The sequence below is a fragment of the Tachysurus fulvidraco genome, chromosome 1 (assembly GCF_022655615.1).
Source record: "Tachysurus fulvidraco isolate hzauxx_2018 chromosome 1, HZAU_PFXX_2.0, whole genome shotgun sequence".
NCBI classification, from domain to species: Eukaryota; Metazoa; Chordata; class Actinopteri; order Siluriformes; family Bagridae; genus Tachysurus; species Tachysurus fulvidraco.
Genome location: NC_062518.1, coordinates 36,221,140 through 36,239,838, shown reverse-complemented (window position 1 = coordinate 36,239,838; position 18,699 = coordinate 36,221,140). Strand labels below are relative to the sequence as shown.

General features: G+C 38.7%; 1 protein-coding gene across 2 annotated transcripts in view; it reads left to right on the top strand.

The window, feature by feature from the left end:
- Positions 1-18,699, top strand: part of dnah2 (dynein, axonemal, heavy chain 2) — a 123,524-nt gene that overhangs the window by 53,431 nt on the left and 51,394 nt on the right. For both annotated transcript variants that reach the window (XM_047817847.1, XM_027164959.2), the window contains exons 26-35: positions 1,540-1,696; positions 2,879-2,961; positions 12,051-12,231; positions 13,540-13,678; positions 14,150-14,367; positions 14,502-14,603; positions 15,921-16,046; positions 16,127-16,237; positions 16,521-16,709; positions 17,104-17,207. In XM_047817847.1, coding sequence (XP_047673803.1) covers positions 1,540-1,696; positions 2,879-2,961; positions 12,051-12,231; positions 13,540-13,678; positions 14,150-14,367; positions 14,502-14,603; positions 15,921-16,046; positions 16,127-16,237; positions 16,521-16,709; positions 17,104-17,207 — 1,410 coding nt within the window. The remainder of the gene's footprint in view (positions 1-1,539; positions 1,697-2,878; positions 2,962-12,050; positions 12,232-13,539; positions 13,679-14,149; positions 14,368-14,501; positions 14,604-15,920; positions 16,047-16,126; positions 16,238-16,520; positions 16,710-17,103; positions 17,208-18,699) is intronic.

Sequence of the window (18,699 nt, the reverse complement as noted above, 5' to 3'; positions counted from 1 at the left end):
GACATTGGAGCTTGGTAGTCTTGGAATCACTTCTTTAAATGAGATAGCAACCAGATGTGCTGAATGATTGTAACATCTCTTGTGGGTGAAGTCTAACTTTCATGACTTGTCATTTGTAAACTACTATATGTCAATCATGGATCTGTGAGACACTCATGGAGTGTTGATGTCTTTTTATTTTCTTGTTTTTATCTCATCATGGGACATATTTAGTCCTGTCAAAGCACATTTCACTCCGGTTGTAATAATATGTATTTAAAAAAAATGTATTTAAGAGTAAGAAATCATATTTGAATCGGTTCTACGTTTAGCAGTTTTGATATTATATTTGATTTGTTTTACCTAGAAAATCACAAATAGTTTTAACCTAAATAACTCGAATAAATTTAATTTTAAATATAAAAACAATAGTTGCGAATGATAATACACAAGTAATGCCTTTGAAATATCTTTCTTTATTTCTCCATTTCAGTCCAAAATGAATCTGAAAACTTACTAGGATTAAGACCTGTACTCAGAATCGGTGACTTAATTCCATAAATGCACCAATGTTTATTAAGTGTGATAAAAGCAGGAGCTTTAGTTTTCTGGGTGACCCATTAAAATTACCCACAGCATCTAGACCACCGCATTTAAACGAAAATAGTTTCCTTTAAGTTCATAAATGGGAGATTTAATGTGTGGACCGAAGAAGCAGATCATTTTTGCTCTTTAATATGATGTAACGTAAAAGCAAGAGACAATTTTAAAACTAAGCAAATAAAAAGGCAACCTATCACAATGATATAGAAATGATAAACTGGCAAGCATTCAAATAAACTTTAAAAGACTAGAAGGCTTTTTTGCTTGATTTAATCATGTGGCTTCCACTCTCATTATTTAGCAGTGTATAAAATAGCACATGCTATTTTTCTGCATGTTAAACTAGAAGTACAGTGGCAGAAAGCTTGATATGGAAAAATGCTGTTTCTACTGTTTAGCTATTATAGCTCAGACTAAACAGGCAATTATGTATGCAATTATCATGCTTTCAATGTACTGTTTTGTGTTGTCAAGTTAGTAAAATAATGGCAGTTTCTTTCATTTGATTTGTTCTTTTGTAAAGAAAGCATGCTCATGATTTTAGTGATAAACCCACCAAGCATTCTTGTCTATTCACATAAAATTCTGTGCTTAAGTAAAGCAATGTCTCTCATTTAGATGCTGCCTCCTCTGATATCATTTAGTGTTGTCTGCATATGACATCCCTTGGTTCATGAATGTGTTTGACAGTTTGTAGTAGCCAAGCTACAAACAGTGGCATTTGAAGCCATTATCCTGTAAGAATTAAGGTCAGAATCACTTATAATTAGAGACACACCTTGGTTTTAGGCAAAGATTAGGCACACAATTCCTCTGCACACACAAAAATCTGTTCCAAACTTGTAATTCTGTATAGCATCATGTGCAATCTTGGTATTAACATCTAACTCTCTGCAAGCCCAAGCCAGTCAAGTAATTTATTACATAGTTGTTCTACTTAATGTGTGTATGCTTTAGGCACTGGAGTCAGATTAAGCACGAAGTGCAGCGGCCCTTTGACCAGAACAGTACTGAGTTCACGCTGGAAGAGATTGTGGCACTGGGTCTGGATCAGTATGCTGATCGCATCTGTGAGATCTCTGCAGCAGCCAGCAAAGAGCTTTCCATAGAACAGGTAAAGTAGTACACCTGACCTAGAGCATTGTCTCACAAAATCTCTTCTATCTGTGTATATGTTTCCAGTCTTTTTACACCCCACTCCTGCTTTTTCATCTTTTTCTTTCTTAAGGTAGGTTCACTTTATTCACACATTTTTTTTTTCAGCGTTCTAACGCTCTGTTTACTCACATAAGGCTTTGATGATTAAGTTAAGCTTCCATGCTTTTAGCTCCTGCTCCAGGGCTTTCGCTTTCCTGGCCACCAAATTCCTGAAGTCCTTTAAATGTTAAAGAGAAAGTAATTCACGAGTTAGATGGCAGAGGCCATTGAAAAAATGTCAGCGAGTGTCCTATGAATGACCTTCGGTAAATATCCTCCTTAAAATGTCTTCAGTGGTTCAGTTAGAGTTTGATTTTATGAGTAGTAGGTTAGACAAAAGATGAGGATCAGTCAGTACAGTAAGATATTAGGGCCAACCTTACTATAAGAGTTTACTGTTCAGAAACTGATAAGTGATTGCCCAGAAGGCCTGTGTGTGCACTGTAGTAACTGACTGAGAAAGCTCTCCTGGGAATGCAGCTGTAAGTCCTATGTGGTGGCCATGGGGGAAATGAGCCCTGCACTTAATTTCCTGCACATCAGCCCTCACTGGCCCTGCAGAGGAGAACCAAGAGACTCTTCCTCTGACTGCCTGTCAGCCAGGAGACTGTGGGAGTCTCTCTCTTCTTCTCCTACACCCTCACATTCTCTCGCTGACTTGGGATTCCCAGACGTGCTGCTCTGTGCTCACAGAGGTTACGAAAACACAGCAAGCAGCAGTGGGAGGACGGACTTGTTTGAAGAGCCTGGAACCCCCCAAAGCATAGCACAGTTCACTTGGAAGTCATGTTCAATAGAGAGAGAAAATGAGAGAGTGAAAAAACGAAGGCGAGAGAATAAATGGGAAGTGACACCAGTGCGTTCCTCCACGTGGCTGGTGATTCGAGAATGATCTTCTCTCTGATGAAGACAGGAATCTGCTGTTAGTCAGATCAATGGTCTCCTCCTCTCATAAAGTTCCTGAACCCTTTTGCAGGCTGACAACTGCCTACTCAGCTCTGACCTCTGTATTCAGAACGAAGGTGGGAGGTGCCTTCTTGTGTTGGAAGTAATAATAGCTCTCTGTTAATTCTTGCCTTTTATGTTTTTTTTTCCACAGTCACTGGAGGGAATCACTAAGACCTGGGAAGAGATCTCCTTGGACATCACTCCCTACAAAGACAAAGGTCACCATAGACTAAGGTGAGGAAGGGAAGGTTAAAATTCAAAAGTCTGAGGGTCAACAGGTCTCAGGCACTCAAGTGCTTGACGAGAAGCAGCTAGGAGAGTTAATGAGATGGTAAAAGCTCTCTGAGCCTCCTTTCTTTTCCAGTGAGAGCTACTGCATGGCTCCATTGGGGCCGGATTTAGGGATGTCCGTGCTATAAAAGGCAATTAAGATAAATTCCTGTTCCTCATGTTATCAGCATGTATTTCCTCAGTTTAGTTATAAGGAAGCCTTCCAGTAGATCAAATAGTATGAGAATGTACTGGCTGTGAATGTCATCAGTAACCAATGACATTGTTAATGAAGCTAATCTGAGATACATCTACCAAAGATGTATCTCTATCTTTGTTTGGCTGAAAGTACAGTCGTTTTTCCTTAAAACATATAGTATTAATTTGCTTCCCTTAGCAGGTAGTTTTCATTTTTCAATTTTCAAAATGCCAAATGTTTGCAAAGCTTCGTCAGGAATACAGTTACGAATTTAAAATGCGTAAGTAGTTTTTCATTACTTTAAGATTCATATCTTGCTTATTTTCCTGCTTCCACCACTAAGTACATCTGTCTGTCCAAGATTCTCATTAGTGCAATATCTCAAGAATGAGTGGTTGAATGTTTTCAAGATTTACCTGGAATTAGCACTGGAACCAGCAGATTAATTGATTTGATTTCTGTATCGATCCAAACAAGGTCAAAGTCACAGCAAAGTCAAATTTATTAATTAGGGTCGCTAATAGCTTTCTCCTGTTTGATGTATTTTTAAGGATATTGTAGGCATAACATTAGTAAGGACAAGACATGTGGGTGACATAAGACATCCTCATTGACACTCTTGGCAATCAATTTGTAATAGATCGAATGTAGCAGAAATCACTGAAATGAAATAGCTCTTTATGAGCAGGTGTGCCCAAACTTTTGACTGGCAGTGTAGTTAGCACATGGAAATATGAAGCACTCCCTGACAGAAATATCAAATGTCACAATCTGTGTTTTTGTGGCGCTTCAGCAGAAATGGATCCAGACATATCTCCAGAGTGACTTTTTCTGACCTACTGCTGTACAAAAAAAAAAAAAAAAAGAACTAACAAATAAAAATCCAACTTACATCATACACACATGCACATGCTCTGAGTGAGAATTCCACCCATCCAGATCAATCAAAGAATACTCTTGGCCCACAGGGTACGATCTGTTGAGTTATTATCTTTAAAAAGCAGAAACACAGTTAGGGAACACACTGTGTACACATCCACAGCTACACAGCCAAACCAGGCCATAGCTACAGTTTGTCTTGTGTACCCAGTGGTTATAGCCTTAGCCCTTTAGCAGCTTTCTCACCTCTTAATTGGAGAGTTGTCCTGATTGACTTTGCCTAATTGATGTATTGAATTATTTTTACCACAGCCTAATTGAACCATAACTTTCATGTGTTCTTAGTCGAAGGGTAATTGGCGGTTTTGTGCAGAGAGCAGAGCTGGACGTCCACAGAGGGCCCATTACTGGCTTCATCAGATGCAACGTTATGGTGCCTTAATGTGAATATATTAGCACCAAAGCAGGCCAGCAGCTTAAAAACACTATTTCTCAATATGATGGAATAGTGCGCTGCAGGGGAGTGCTGCTACATGCAAGAGCACAGTATTTCATGTGGCATTTTGATATTAGTCTGGGTGACATACCTAGCAGCCCCCTAGGTAATGGAAAGGGAGAGAGAATAAAAGGAGAGATGCAAATTGAAAGAGGAAAAGAAAAATAATTTAATAGTGTTAAACAGGCCAAGCTACATGGATTGTATAAGCAGGTGTGCTCATATTTCTGCAGCCAGTCTGAGTATCTAGACTAGGGTTATTTTTATTAATATATTTCTATAAACTATTGAAATGCAAGACACATTAGGCAAATAGTACCAACATATTTATTCACTGGAGCCATTACTACTTTTTATTTATTCATGAACATTTCATCTAGCCAACCCAGACCAGTTAGATTGTGTTAGTATTAGTATGTAAGGCATGCAAGACAAATTTATTTGTATAGCACAATTCATTCACCAAGGCAAACTCAAAGAGATTCACAATGATCATGCAAAAATACAGTTAAATACTATTAGCATCATAAAGTATAATGAGAGAAGAGAGAAAAATAGGTAGAAAAAATTCAAACAAGGGAACAGTACAAAGTAAAACAGAAAATAACACTTACAAGGGGGTAGAGTATTTTTTTTTTTTAGTATTTTTAGTATTTAAATAAAATGTTCCTTTCTCAATGTATAATAAGCATAACATTATATATATATATATATATATATATATATATATATATATATATATATATATATATATATATATATACAGATGCAGTTGATAGTTGATAAGGATCTACAATGTCTTTACATCATTAAAAATAATGAAATGAACTTATGGATATTCAGCTATACCTTACAGACCCCTGGGACCCCTGGGACTAATAAAACATAAAGATTACATCACCCTCAATAATAAAAGTCTTTAAAAACCAATGCACAGGTCCACAGGAAAGCAAGACAAGATTCTGTCATTTAGCACATGTCTGTCCTTAAATACATGCTCTGGGACAGAGAGAAAATCTCTATTTGGATCAATTTAAATGATAATATTAGCATTTTGTTGTTTGATTGGGATCATCAGGGAGTTTCACACAGCACAATCTATTCTCAATTATTCAAACAAGCCTGAGAGAAATGGAAAAGAGAGATGAGAAACTGTAAATATATTGCAGCCAAGCACACACTCTAATCTAATGGAGTCATTTGTACGTCAGAAAAATAGACCCTGGACACATCCATATTCAGTTTGAAGCGTGAATTAGGAATGAGGGTAATTGAAGGATTGTTTGTATTTTTAAATGTATTTATTTATTTATATAAATTACTGTAGAATTGCCAGGATGAGGAAAGAGACTATATGTAAATATGTTTACATACTCTTTTGTGTGCACTTCTGTAAAGGCTTTTGTTACCTGGTGTATAAGTCTGTGCTCTTGTGTGTTTAGATTAATGAAATGTGTGGGGCGTGCTGATGGTAAAGCCCAAAAGGCTACGTCTCTACTTTCTAAGCTGCCATCCTCCTACAGTCACAAATCCCAACCACTCCCACCTGAGAGAGAGAGAGAGAGAGAGAGAGAGAGAGAGAGAGAGAGAGAGAGAGAGAGAGAGAGAGAGAGACAGGCATGGGTTGCTGTCACACTGACAGTTAGGGAGATGGTGAAAGAAAAAGGAGGCCTAAAAAGAGAGAATGAACGGTAGATGCTTGGAGCTTAAAGTGGTCCCTGTGACACGCCAATCTCCTCTTCTATTTATAGTGGCAGTGCAGTGAGAGGCCGTTCATCCGCTCTGTACCTTTTTCCCATGAATCTCTCAGCTTGTTAACACACGGATCCCATGTAGGAAAAAAGAGATTCCATCAGTGTTAGCCTTTCTTCTCCTTCACATTTACCTTCTCTCTCTCTTTCTCTCTTCCCCTCTCTAAAGCATACTCGTTAGTATTCAGGTATGTGCTCTCTGAGACAGAATCTATTTCATATTACTGTGCCTCACAGTAACGGATGGTAATGTTCTGAGAGTGCAATGATCATGCTGTAGATTACATTGAACATTATGTGTGTAGATGTGATTATGTGTATGTTTGTGTTATTGTGGAATGTTTAGACACGCCGAGAACAGAGCATACAGCTGTCACGTTCTTAGAAGAGTTGCACTTGAATTGTAATTACTGATGTAAAAATCTTTTGTTTTCATGCAGTATGTCTTCATGCAGGAATACAGTTGTATATACAGTATATTTAAATGTAAGCCTTAGTTGAGCCAATTCCTCATATGTGATACATGTAAGATAAATCATGCAAAATGTACTATATATCAAGAAGAAGTCTAATCATAAGTAATAATAAGTATTACATGCATTACCACTTTAGGACACGTATTTACTTTTTAAACATTATTTAAGAAAAATACACAGAAACAAAGCCTATGAAATGTCACATGGCTTCACATATTCTACACGATACATTTAGTTTATTTCTACCTGTGATTTCTACCTATGATTCGTTTACGTTCACATGTGATTTTTATCTATGATTCATTTCCATTTACAAGTGATTTCTACCCGATTCGTTTACTTTAATATGTGATTTCTATGGTGGCCGAGAAGTGCAAAACACATTAACAAATCCGAAAACAAATGAACAAATCCGAAAACACATTACCGATCATTGTACAAGAGAACAGTCATTCAAGATATACAGGTGGATGACAGGTGTCTTGTCCGTTGATCGATAAGTTTCCATTCGCAAACTATACCTACCATTTCCAGGTTGTCTGAATTGTCGTTGTGTTTTCAGATTTGTTGTTTTGTTTTCAGATTTGTTAATGTGTTTTGCACTTCTCGGCCACCGTACATTTCTATCCAGGATTTGTTTACATTCAATGTGATTTCTACTGTACCTAGGATTCATTTATTTAAACCTGTGATTCATGCATAAGGGAAGATCTTCATCTTTAGATACATATAAATAACACTTGCATGACATGCATGCACACACATGCACTACATCTAGTCAATAAAATGTTTTGTATTTAAACTAAAAAACTGATTTGGTTCTAAATCATTCATTGCCATCTAGCAAAGATATTCCTAGAAACAAAAAGCAAATCAATGTCTAATCCTGAACCTTATAATTCTCCTGTAATGGTTTAAAATTAGCTATTTCTATTGGATTAGCTTAGATTTTACGGTTGTGTTCAGTGTATCACACCAATAGTAGCTACCCAACAAAGATGAATAGTAATCTCAATAGCTGATATTCATCAAAATGGACAAACCCTAGCCATATCCTTTACAAACAACCGAAGACCGGTAAATTAAATCATATACAGGAATTAGAGCAAAACTCGAAACAACAAAAATGATTTACTGCTTGCAACTGTTATTCGAAAGAAGCTCTTATTTATAGCTAATGGAATTTATGAGGTTGGGTTACGTTTAACTGGTAACAAAATTAGTACCTTGGAGTGCAGGGTTGGCATTATTTTTACAGGTTGTTAACCTTAACTGTAAATGTAACAAAATGTGTTTCTTTTATTTCCATCAAGTAAAAACAGTCCAAAAATCTTTTCATATTTTGTGTAGTATTATAACCGTTCAACTCGCAGGATGTTATAGTGTCACAGCTTCTAGTACAGAACAGGCACATAGTGAAAACACACTTCTGATCGAGCCTTCTGATGAAAGTCATTGAGGGATATTATGTGTTCTCTCTGTGCTCTGCTATCACATTAGAAGAGCCTGTGTACGTGTGTGTACGTGTGTGTGTGTCTGTATCTACACATGTATTTGTGCTTACTGTATTTATTCTCCAAATTCAACATGAGTCCTCAAATTATAACTCAACCCAGGTTGAGCAGCTCTCTCTGAATTATTGACGTTGATTTGTGTCTTTATTATGTCCTTAGTGAGTCCAGACCACTTGTATAGCAAGGCACAACACTGCCACCTAGTGTGTGTGTGTGTGTGTGTGTGTGTGTGTGTGTGTGTGTGTGTGTGTGTGTGTGTGTGTGTGTGTGTGTGTGTGTGTGTGTGTGTGTGTGTGTGTGTGTGTGTGTGTGTTGTGAGTCCTGTGTGTGTTTGAGAGCTGACTTCATGTTGCTATTTTGCTGTTGCTTCTGGTCTGGCCATCTGCTGCAGATTAGAATTAGACTTGCGGCCTAATTTAGTTAGCATCCCAACCCAAGCTCACTGATGAGAAGGAGGAAAAGAGAGAGACAAAGGGAGAGAAAGAAAAGGGGAGAGAAAGAGAGAGAGGTAAAGGGCTTTATTAGAGACACTGCCCAGATAAACTTCCCATTTGACGGGGATGGAAAAGATCTTGATTTTCCAGCTGCTAACACTCCTTTCCAAGACACACACACAAATCACATTCAAGCAGCTTGTGATTTGTAGTCTTAATGGAAAGAACAACCGATGCATTTACTTTTTTTTATTATTATTTTTAGAATCTTAGGGCCCTTGTTGTAACATTTGTAAGCACTGGCTCAGAGTCTTATACACTGAGCTGCCACTTTCTAAAATAGCTATGAACTGAACTTGAAAGAACACACGTAAAAGTTGTGCATCCCAAAGTGACATGAAGAATATAACATTTGTAGAATCATTTACTATTAGCAATTTCTATTCCTTATCTACATACACCTTGCTCTACCTGTTGCATCCTGCCCTGTTCACACACATTGGGTCTTTTATATCTTCATTTTTTTCTTCCCCAACATGCGATCGATTATAGTTGTTTCCTTTACAACATGCAGCTTCTGCATGCGTCAGTACATTAATGCACTAGAATCTAAATCACTAAAAGGAGTTATTAATGACACAGAAATAGTAAAAATAGCAGTGGTTGTTGTGTTCAGTATTCAGTATGTGGTGATACAAGATTCAGTATGTGGTGTATGGGATGTAGCTAGAGCTGCTGCTGTGCATTGAGCTCAAGTTTACTCTCTGTCTCCAGTTTCTACTCTCACTTGCTGTTCCTCTGAGACAAGTTCCAATCAGCAAACACACACACTCACACCCTGCATTCCACAAACGTGCCTTAGACATCAAGTCACACACAATCACTCAGGTAATAAGCATTATCACACTCATGAGTCTGCACACACACAGTCAGATCTGGCCTTCCGCAGACAACTGTAATGAGTGTGACCATATGTGTGTGTGTGCGTGTGTGTGTGTGTGTGTATGATATACCTCTCCCTCTGGTTTTCTCGCTCTGTCTCTGTGTGTGTCTGAAAAAGTGAAGCACTTATCCATACCACATTGCCTCTCTTCCCTACGTTGCTCACCATACAAGAGTGTAGGAGGTAATTGAGTGTGTCTATTTAGGAAAGAGAATGAATGCGGCTACTTCAGTTCAGTGCAAATGAAGGTTAAACACATTTCCTGTGCTATTAGTCAGGTGTAGGGTTTTTTTGTGTTTTGTTTTTTTTTGTTTTGTTTTTTTTTTTCTTTTACAAAATTTGTGAACAAAAGCCAAAGCAGAATTTTCTTGGTTAATATGGGTTAAAGTAGATATGCTGTTGCGATGTGTAAATACAAAATCTCTTATCGTTGTGTTAAGAAAATGTATTTGACCTTTTCAGGCAAGCAATTTAATTAAGCAATTAAAGAAACATTCTAGCAACCTAGTCTCTATCCATTTAAAGTGCATATGTGATTGCCACAGACAATAATTTCCTCATATTTCTTTGTAAAGAGAAAAGAATGGAAAATATTACTCTGAATTGTGTTTATCATGGAAGAATTAACACTATATAAACACAGAAATCTACAATCATTACCCTCTAAAAGGGCATGGGATACGATGACCTAAAAGAAAGTCTTTAAAAAAATTGCTTTGTTTCATCTAACTTTCCAGCACTGGAGCAATAATTACGCTGCCTCTCAGGTTTTGTCGGATCAGTTTGTCACCAGCCAAATTTTATTCTCTGAGTTTATTTTAGGACACACTGACTATGTTAGGAATATAGAATGGGGTTGGGTAGCGTTGTCTCAGTGCTGCATGATCGCTGGTTCGATCCTGAGCTCATGTTACCCTCTGTGTGAAGTTCTATCCTCCATCCAGGGTGTATTCCTGCCTCACATTTAATGTTTGTTGTTCAGGATAAAATGGTTACTGGAGAGGAATGAATGAGTTCACAATTATTTTTGACAGACACATTCATGACAGTGTTCAACAGCCATATGTTGCATGTTTGATGTAGCTTGTTCTATTTCTCTGCATAATATCTACTCTGCCTTATTTTCCTACCTCTTAGACCCCCCACCCCCCACCCCTCTTATTTTCCTGTGATGCCTGAAAATGATTGGTGCATCCAGACTACCATGACAACCTGCTCTGCCTTCATCTTGTGCCCCTTACTTTTCCTTCCAGAGGGGCAAAGTGTGTGTGTGTGTGTGTGTGTGTGTGTGTGTGTGTGTGTGTGTGTGTGTGTGTGTGTGTGTGTGTGTGTGTGTGTGTGCACGTGTGCACGTGTGTATTTATATCCTGGACATTTCGCAGTGGGGCTTCAGTTACAGTAAAAGGACATTGATGTTGAAGGGAGTACAGGAAAGCAAAAAGCAATATGAAACACACACACACACACACACACACACACACACACACACACACACACACACACACACACCTGCAGCTTCTATGGATCGTGTGGCGTTTGTGAGAATAATGTCACCTTATCAGATAACTTTATGATGATTCACGTATCTGAATGTCAATGGATGGTAATGTATCTGTGTATGCATTTGTATATCTATATCATGTGCAAGGACTGTCTCATCTTTGCACTAAAGCTGGGTCTACCGTTGGCATGGAGACAGTTGCAGCGGCGTGAGGCTGCTGCCATGGTAACGCAGTACACTTAGGAGGGGGTCGAGGGCCAATGCTGTTCACTTTGTCCTTTCTTTTGTTTGCTGCATCTTTCCCGCTGCTCCCCTGCCTCAACGGAGAGAAAATGGAGGGTTCAGATAGAAATGGAGGTTTGTGCGATTGAAATGGTGCAGAGAAACAGATGTTATTGTCAGCATGAAGACTTCTGTCAGGGATGGCCACTTAAAACTGAAAAAACTGAACCTGGTTTTCTTTCTTGTCTATTGATGTTTTCTTTTTTTTTACTTTGAGTACCTGGAGGTAATGCTTAATAACTTCATGTGCCCTTCTGTGTGTGTGTGTGTGTGTGTGTGTGTGTGTGTGTGTGTGTGTGTGTGTGTGTGTGTGTGTGTGTGTGTGTGTGTGTGTGTGTGTGTGTGTGTGTGAGTTTGAGTGTGGAACAAATGTTCGTAGTAGTTTTATAGATTTTCCTTTTTAAAAATTTAAAGATTTTCTTTTGATGCTGATAAATGATTCATAGAAATAACTATCTACAGTAGTCATGCCAAAAGAAAGTATTAACTTTGTGTGTGTGTGTGTGTGTGTGTGTGTGTGTGTGTGTGTGTGTGTGTGTGTGTGTGTGTGTGTGTGTGTGCGCACATGATTTCTTTAGAGGTACAGAGGAGGTATTCCAGGCCCTGGAGGATAACCAGGTGACTTTGTCCACAATGAAAGCCTCACGTTTTGTCAGGGCTTTTGAGAAAGAGGTGGACCACTGGGAGCGTTGCCTGTCTCTCATACTGGAAGTCATAGAGATGATACTTACTGTCCAGAGACAGTGGATGTACCTGGAGGTAGTCACACAAAAACACACATCAATGACCTACCACTATATTTTACAAATAGGGGGTAAAGGAGCTTTTCCTCAAATTTTATATCTTTTTTCTTTTGACAAACATGACAGTAATATGCATGCGTCCCTCAGTAACCTCCACTCTCATCACATCCTGTAATGTTTTAACAGAAGTGGACCATTTCTAACTGCTTAGATATATTGTATATACATGTAACTGTCAGTCACATGGAGACTAGCCAATCTTGGGTGTCTGTGAGCTCATGCGCATGTGGAAGAGGACAGATGCATGCACATTGCTCATAGTGTGTTACGCTGTCCTGTGATGCATCATGAGCAGCAGTTATCCTTCACCATTCCTGGTTGGTAGCTGTCATAAGATGGGGAGACCAGTTGACTAAACTGGGCAGAGGGGGATAGGGGGGTTGATGAATAACAGGGATTTTACATGTGTATAACCTCACATTTTACTCTATGTAAAAAGAGAATAGTCACAGGCTTCAATGCAGATCCCATCGACTTAAATAAAAAATACTATTAGAAATATTCTAAACATTTATTCAGAATATAATTTATGTCAATTTATGTAATAGGTTTATATTAGATTCATTTTTTTTATTGTTTATGTCCATCATATAATTGACCGAGTTAAAAAAATACTTATAAGCTAGCAATGACACATCTGTATACACGATTTCACTCACAAACACATTAAGGCATGCACCGTGTTAAACCATTTCCACTGTTATATATATATATAGCTAGATTTTCCCCTCATACATGAACATGCAGCACACATCATTTTCCAGAATGAACATTCTTAGACAAAGATTACAGGTCTTGTCTTTCTTAAAAAGAGTGACCCAAAAGACTTGCGTATGGTCAGTATGTTCTCAAACTCTCCAGCATATTGTTTGTTGTAAACGAGATCAAGTGGTTAACCAGGCATTCACAAACACATATGCACATCTGTGAAACTTTGCTGATTAAGGATGAGCTCACACTTATACAGACCTCACTTGCTCCTTGCTTCCATAAATAAGCCCCATATCTGCAGAGGTAGAACAGCAGGGTTGTAGTGCTACGTTAACCATGACACCAGCACCTCCGGCCTGATACATAAACAAAAATACACAATCTAACATGATTGCACAAACATGCAAAGCAGGGCAAGACTTCAGATCCAGCTGTTCTTTTAGCATAGATGGGAAAAGCATAGTGGCTGTCAGACTAAATATCCTGTGTATGTGTGTCTTTGTATACACACCTGTGATTCCTTTCACTGTTCATTTCTTACTCTCTCTCTCAGAACATCTTTTTGGGAGAGGACATTCGTAAGCAGCTGCCACGTGAGTCTGCTGAGTTTGATGACGTCAACTCTAGCTGGAAGACCATCATGAACCGACTAAACGAGGACAAAAATGCTCTGAGAGGAACAAAGCACCCAGGTTAGAATGAGGGGTTGAGCTGCATCACATGGGGAAATGCTCATGCACGGCAGCTTGTAAATGGAAGGAGAAGGGCCATGTGAATAAAATACTTTACGTGTTTAGGGTTCTATTCTCTCTACACTCTGCTCTAGTAAGACATTCAGCTAAGTTTGATATACAAATGGTCATTTAGAGTTTATTGTATTTAACTATCTAGCGAATCCACTTATTAACTCATCCTATATTCAATCAGATAAAGTACTACTTTGTTCTTCAGGAAAAATATTCATATAGTCCAATTTCTACAAAAATAAAAATCTGTCCAAAAATGATAAGATAATCAAATTAATGAAATATAAACTCTATAATATAATTCAGTAGAGTTTGGCAAATGGGAAGAAAGGCACATAGTGTTGTTATAAGGGAAATAAGAAAGTGAAAGAAAGACAAAGAGAACAGAGATCATTAATTGTCCCCTCTCTGTGGCAGGTTTACCTGAGAAATTGTCTGAGATGAACTGTAAGCTGGAGGAAATCCAAAAGTCTTTAGATATGTATCTGGAGACCAAGAGACAGATCTTTCCACGATTCTACTTCTTGTCCAACGATGACTTGCTGGAGATCCTGGGCCAGTCACGCAACCCCGACGCAGTTCAGCCTCACCTTAAAAAATGTTTCGACAATATCAAGAGCCTGCGCATCAACAAGGTGCACCCACCCACTAAACTTCCAGCCGATTAAAGAGATTTTAGATCTAGAACCCTTACCCTCATTATCTTCCTATTAAATGTGGAGAATAATTTTGCAAGAATACTCACAATAACTAATCTGTGTGTGTGTAGACGGGACTCAGCGGTACGAAGTCTGAGGCTGTTGGGATGTTCTCTGCTGAAGGGGAGTTTGTGGAGTTCACGCATCCTGTTCTTCTAGAGGGGCCAGTGGAGGTGAGCTCAGAACAATGCCACGACAAACACATGCGTTAGCAGCGGTCAGACTGAAATGAGGAAAGAGATTAAATGGGGGATGAGGCAGAATATTCGCAAACCACAGAAGTCTGAGCCAGCAGAAAATGAACAGGGTGGAGTGTGGTATCTTTTTTTTCTGAGAAACATGAAGCACTGGACTTTTTCTACACTTAGTGTCAGCTTGTTGTTCACAGTTACGAAAAATAAAACATTAATCTAGCTCATATTACCATTACATTTCTTCCAAATCATTTAATACCAGGACCATCCAAAAAGTGCTATATTGTTGGCACCACAACGACAAGGGTGAAAAGATCAGTATGACTGCTGCTTTACTCAGATTTACAGAAGACTCGCTTCAGTCAGACACCTTAAAGTTTAGGTCATTTCTATACTATTTTGAGTAACATTAATTAATGTTAAATCTGCATAGGTTACTTGTTAAGAAAAACATGTTTAGATCTCATTCGGCCAAGTACCAGTTTAATGTTTAGGTATGAATAAACATTGAAATGTATGTAGTAGTGTGCCCTGCGATGGGTTGGCACTCCGTCCAGGGTGTATCCTGCCTTGATGCCCGATGACGCCTGAGATAGGCACAGGCTCCCCGTGACCCGAGGTAGTTCGGATAAAGCGGTAGAAAATGAATGAATGAATGTATGTAGTAATTCGAGTAACAGACAGGAGTAATACACGATATGGCCAAAGATATGTGGACACTTGACCAATCACATCCAGATGTGCTTGTTAAATATCTCATTATTTATGTAGTCCACTCTTCTGGGAAGGCTTTTCACCAGATTTGGCATATGTCTGTGGGGATTTGTGCTCATCCAGCCACAAGAATAATAGTCAGGTCTACCACTTATGTTGAACAAAAAGACCTGGCTTGCAGTCACCAATCTAGTCTATCTTAAAACTGTATAAAAAAATTGGTGTTGAAATCAGACCTCTGAGGGAGTCCTTCCACAATAACCTTGGCAAACCTTATCTTTATGGACTTTCTTTTTCAATCTGGCATATGTTTGCACTAGACCTTAATTTCATTGAGGGGAAATTGTAATTGTACTGCATACACATTTTTATACAGTTGTTTTGGTTAAGGGTTGAGAAAAAGACCCACATAAGCTTGTGATAGTCATGTGTCTACATACTTTTGGGCATTTGGTGTACAGTATATCCTGTTTTGGATCGTTTCTTGTTAGTATGTATGAATATATGGAAATATGTGTGTGTGTGTGTGTGTGTGTGTGTGTGTGTGTGTGTGTGTGTGTGTGTGTGTGTGTGCGTTTGTAGGCATGGTTGTGTGATATTGAGCGGGCCATGCGCTCTACTCTGAAGGATTGTTTGAAGAACTGCAACGTGGCTCTCAAAAAGATGAAAGACAAAAGAGACAAGTGGGTTAAAGATTGGCCTGGACAGGTGAGTGACTTTATACATGTCCATCTACACGTGTGTGTGCTTGTACATTTGAACATGTAAAATGTACTCTTTTCATACAGATGCTGATAACAGCTAGCCAGATCCAGTGGACCACAGATGTCACTAGATCCCTGATTGCATGCAAAGAGATGGCAGACAAATCAGCACTAAAATCCATGAAGAAAAAACAGGTGAGATAAGTGACTCTCATGGGTGTCTTGCTGCCAACACACTGATTGATTTCCTGTGGCACAAGCACAATGACTGACTGATGTCTTTGCCTTTGTTTGTGTTGACTGAACTAGTTTTCAGACTCAAGGTCACTAATTTAATGGATATCAGAACAAAGGCAAAACTGCATCAGATCTAAGTGTTCATGACATAATCATAAATATTGCACCACTACATGGGTGTCACACAGTGCAGTATTACAGAGCGGATCAAGTGTTAGGTTTTGTCATGCGTCTATTGTAGGTATCCATGCTGCATCGCTACTCTGACGCCATAAGAGGAAATCTGTCCAAAATCATGCGCCTCAAGATTGTGGCCCTGGTTACAGTAGAAGTCCATGCCCGTGATGTCATTGATAAATTAGTCAAAGCAGGCTCCTGTGACATGAATGCTTTCGACTGGCTTTGTCAGCTCCGCTTCTACTGGGATAAGGTGAGAGAGAGTGTTTGATTATAGAATGGGGAGGAAAAAGTGGATGGAAATTGCAAATAAACAACAGCCCCATAAAATATTCAGATTTTTTTAATATACAGTATTTAAACATGTATAACCTGTTAGTGGTATTATTTAATTAATATTTTTATTATTGTTTTATCATCGTTCATGATTGAAATTATTATTATCATTATTATTTGCATGTTAGTCATAAATTCAAAGATTTGCCTTACTAATTGTGGTTTATTTGGTTCATGGAATGAATTATTTGTGTTATTTTGTAATATTGCTGTATAGTACTGTACAAACAAGGATTATTACTTGTATACCTATTTTAGTGTGTATAAAAAAAACTAATCAAAGCACCATCTGTATGCTTGTGTGTCTGCAGGACGAGGATGACTGCGTTATCAGACAGACCAATACACACTTCCAGTACGGTTATGAGTACCTGGGCAACTCAGGCCGCTTAGTCATCACCCCTCTCACAGACAGGTACTGTAACTATGGCAACATATCTGTTTTTGCCTATGAAAGGTAACATTGGCTGGCCTGAGAGCTGAAGCATTATTGGGTTCCCTGGGGCCTAATGGCCTTCCTGCTCCTGTTTTAAGCTGCTTTGGTACACTGCTGCGTCTGCTGTGGGAGGAGTTTTCCTAAAGTCGTTTTATGCATTTGCTCACCCACACAATAACCTGTGGTCAGTATAAGCAAAATACATTTTATATCATACTCATTTAGGGCACTAAATGTGTGCACTCACATTTTTTGTGTTAGATGTGTCAAGGATGTGGTAGCTTAGTGGTTAAAAGGTGTTGGACCTCTGGTCAGAGGTTCAAAGCTCGGGTTCACCAAGCATCCATTGCTGGGCCCTTAAGCAAGTTGTATTAAAATAGATGAGATAAACTGTAAGACGCTCTAAATAAGGGTTCCTGCCAAATGTAAGGTAAATATTGCATTTTTCTAATGGGTGCTTTAAATTCACTCTGAGGCTCTTCTTTGTAACTACATTTACTGGCAAATGTATTAGAAACACCTACACAATTACAGTCGAGAGTAGTCCATTGGTTGCTATACAGAATATGTCATCCCACCTTTGCCATCACTATCGGGGGACTTCTGAAGACTATTCGAGTGGTAGACCGCTCTTAGCACAGCAATACCACTGACATGAGGTTAAACATGTCAGTGTTACAGCTGTAGGCCACCAACTATACTGTGGTCTACCACCCAAAACAGATCAGGAACTGTACCAGATTTAAGTAGTCAGACACTAGTGAGAGATTTAGAGACAGAGAACAGTTAACACAAATGGTGCATGGAATAATAGCTATATTTTGTAAGACCTGCACTCAATTCCTACTGCTCAGGATAGATTCATAACAGTGCCACACAGTGCCTATAGTGGTCTGTTACCTCTGAGGTAGGGTTTACTAACAGATATGTGTGCCAGATAAAATGGACAGTTAGTGTAGGTGCAAGGCAACATGTTCCTTATCAGTTCATTCAGTATATTTCCTATAATCATCAGAATATTGTGGTGTTTCATTTTATTATAGATACTTTATTGTTCTGTAGTTAATGGTACTGATCATGTGAATACTGCAAAATTGTTATTGTGAGATCTTTTTCTGAATAATCATTAGCATTACAGGCGCAGATCAAGGCTATCCACAGATTCAGAAACATTACATCTTATTACTAATGATCTTTAGGGTCAGCATGAGCTAACATTCATAGATGTTAACAGTAATATTATGAGCTGAATGATACTCAATGGAAAGCTGACAATGGCAGCAGAGCAAATCTGTAACAGCGTGATAATGAACCTTCTTATCTGAGAATGAGAGAGAGAGACAGACAGAGAGAGGGAGAGAGCAGGAGAGGGAGAGAAGGAGAGGGAGAGAAGGAGAGAGAGAGAGAGAGAGAGAGAGAGAGAGAGAGAGAGAGAGAGAGAGAGAGAGAGAGAATTATTTACCACATTTGG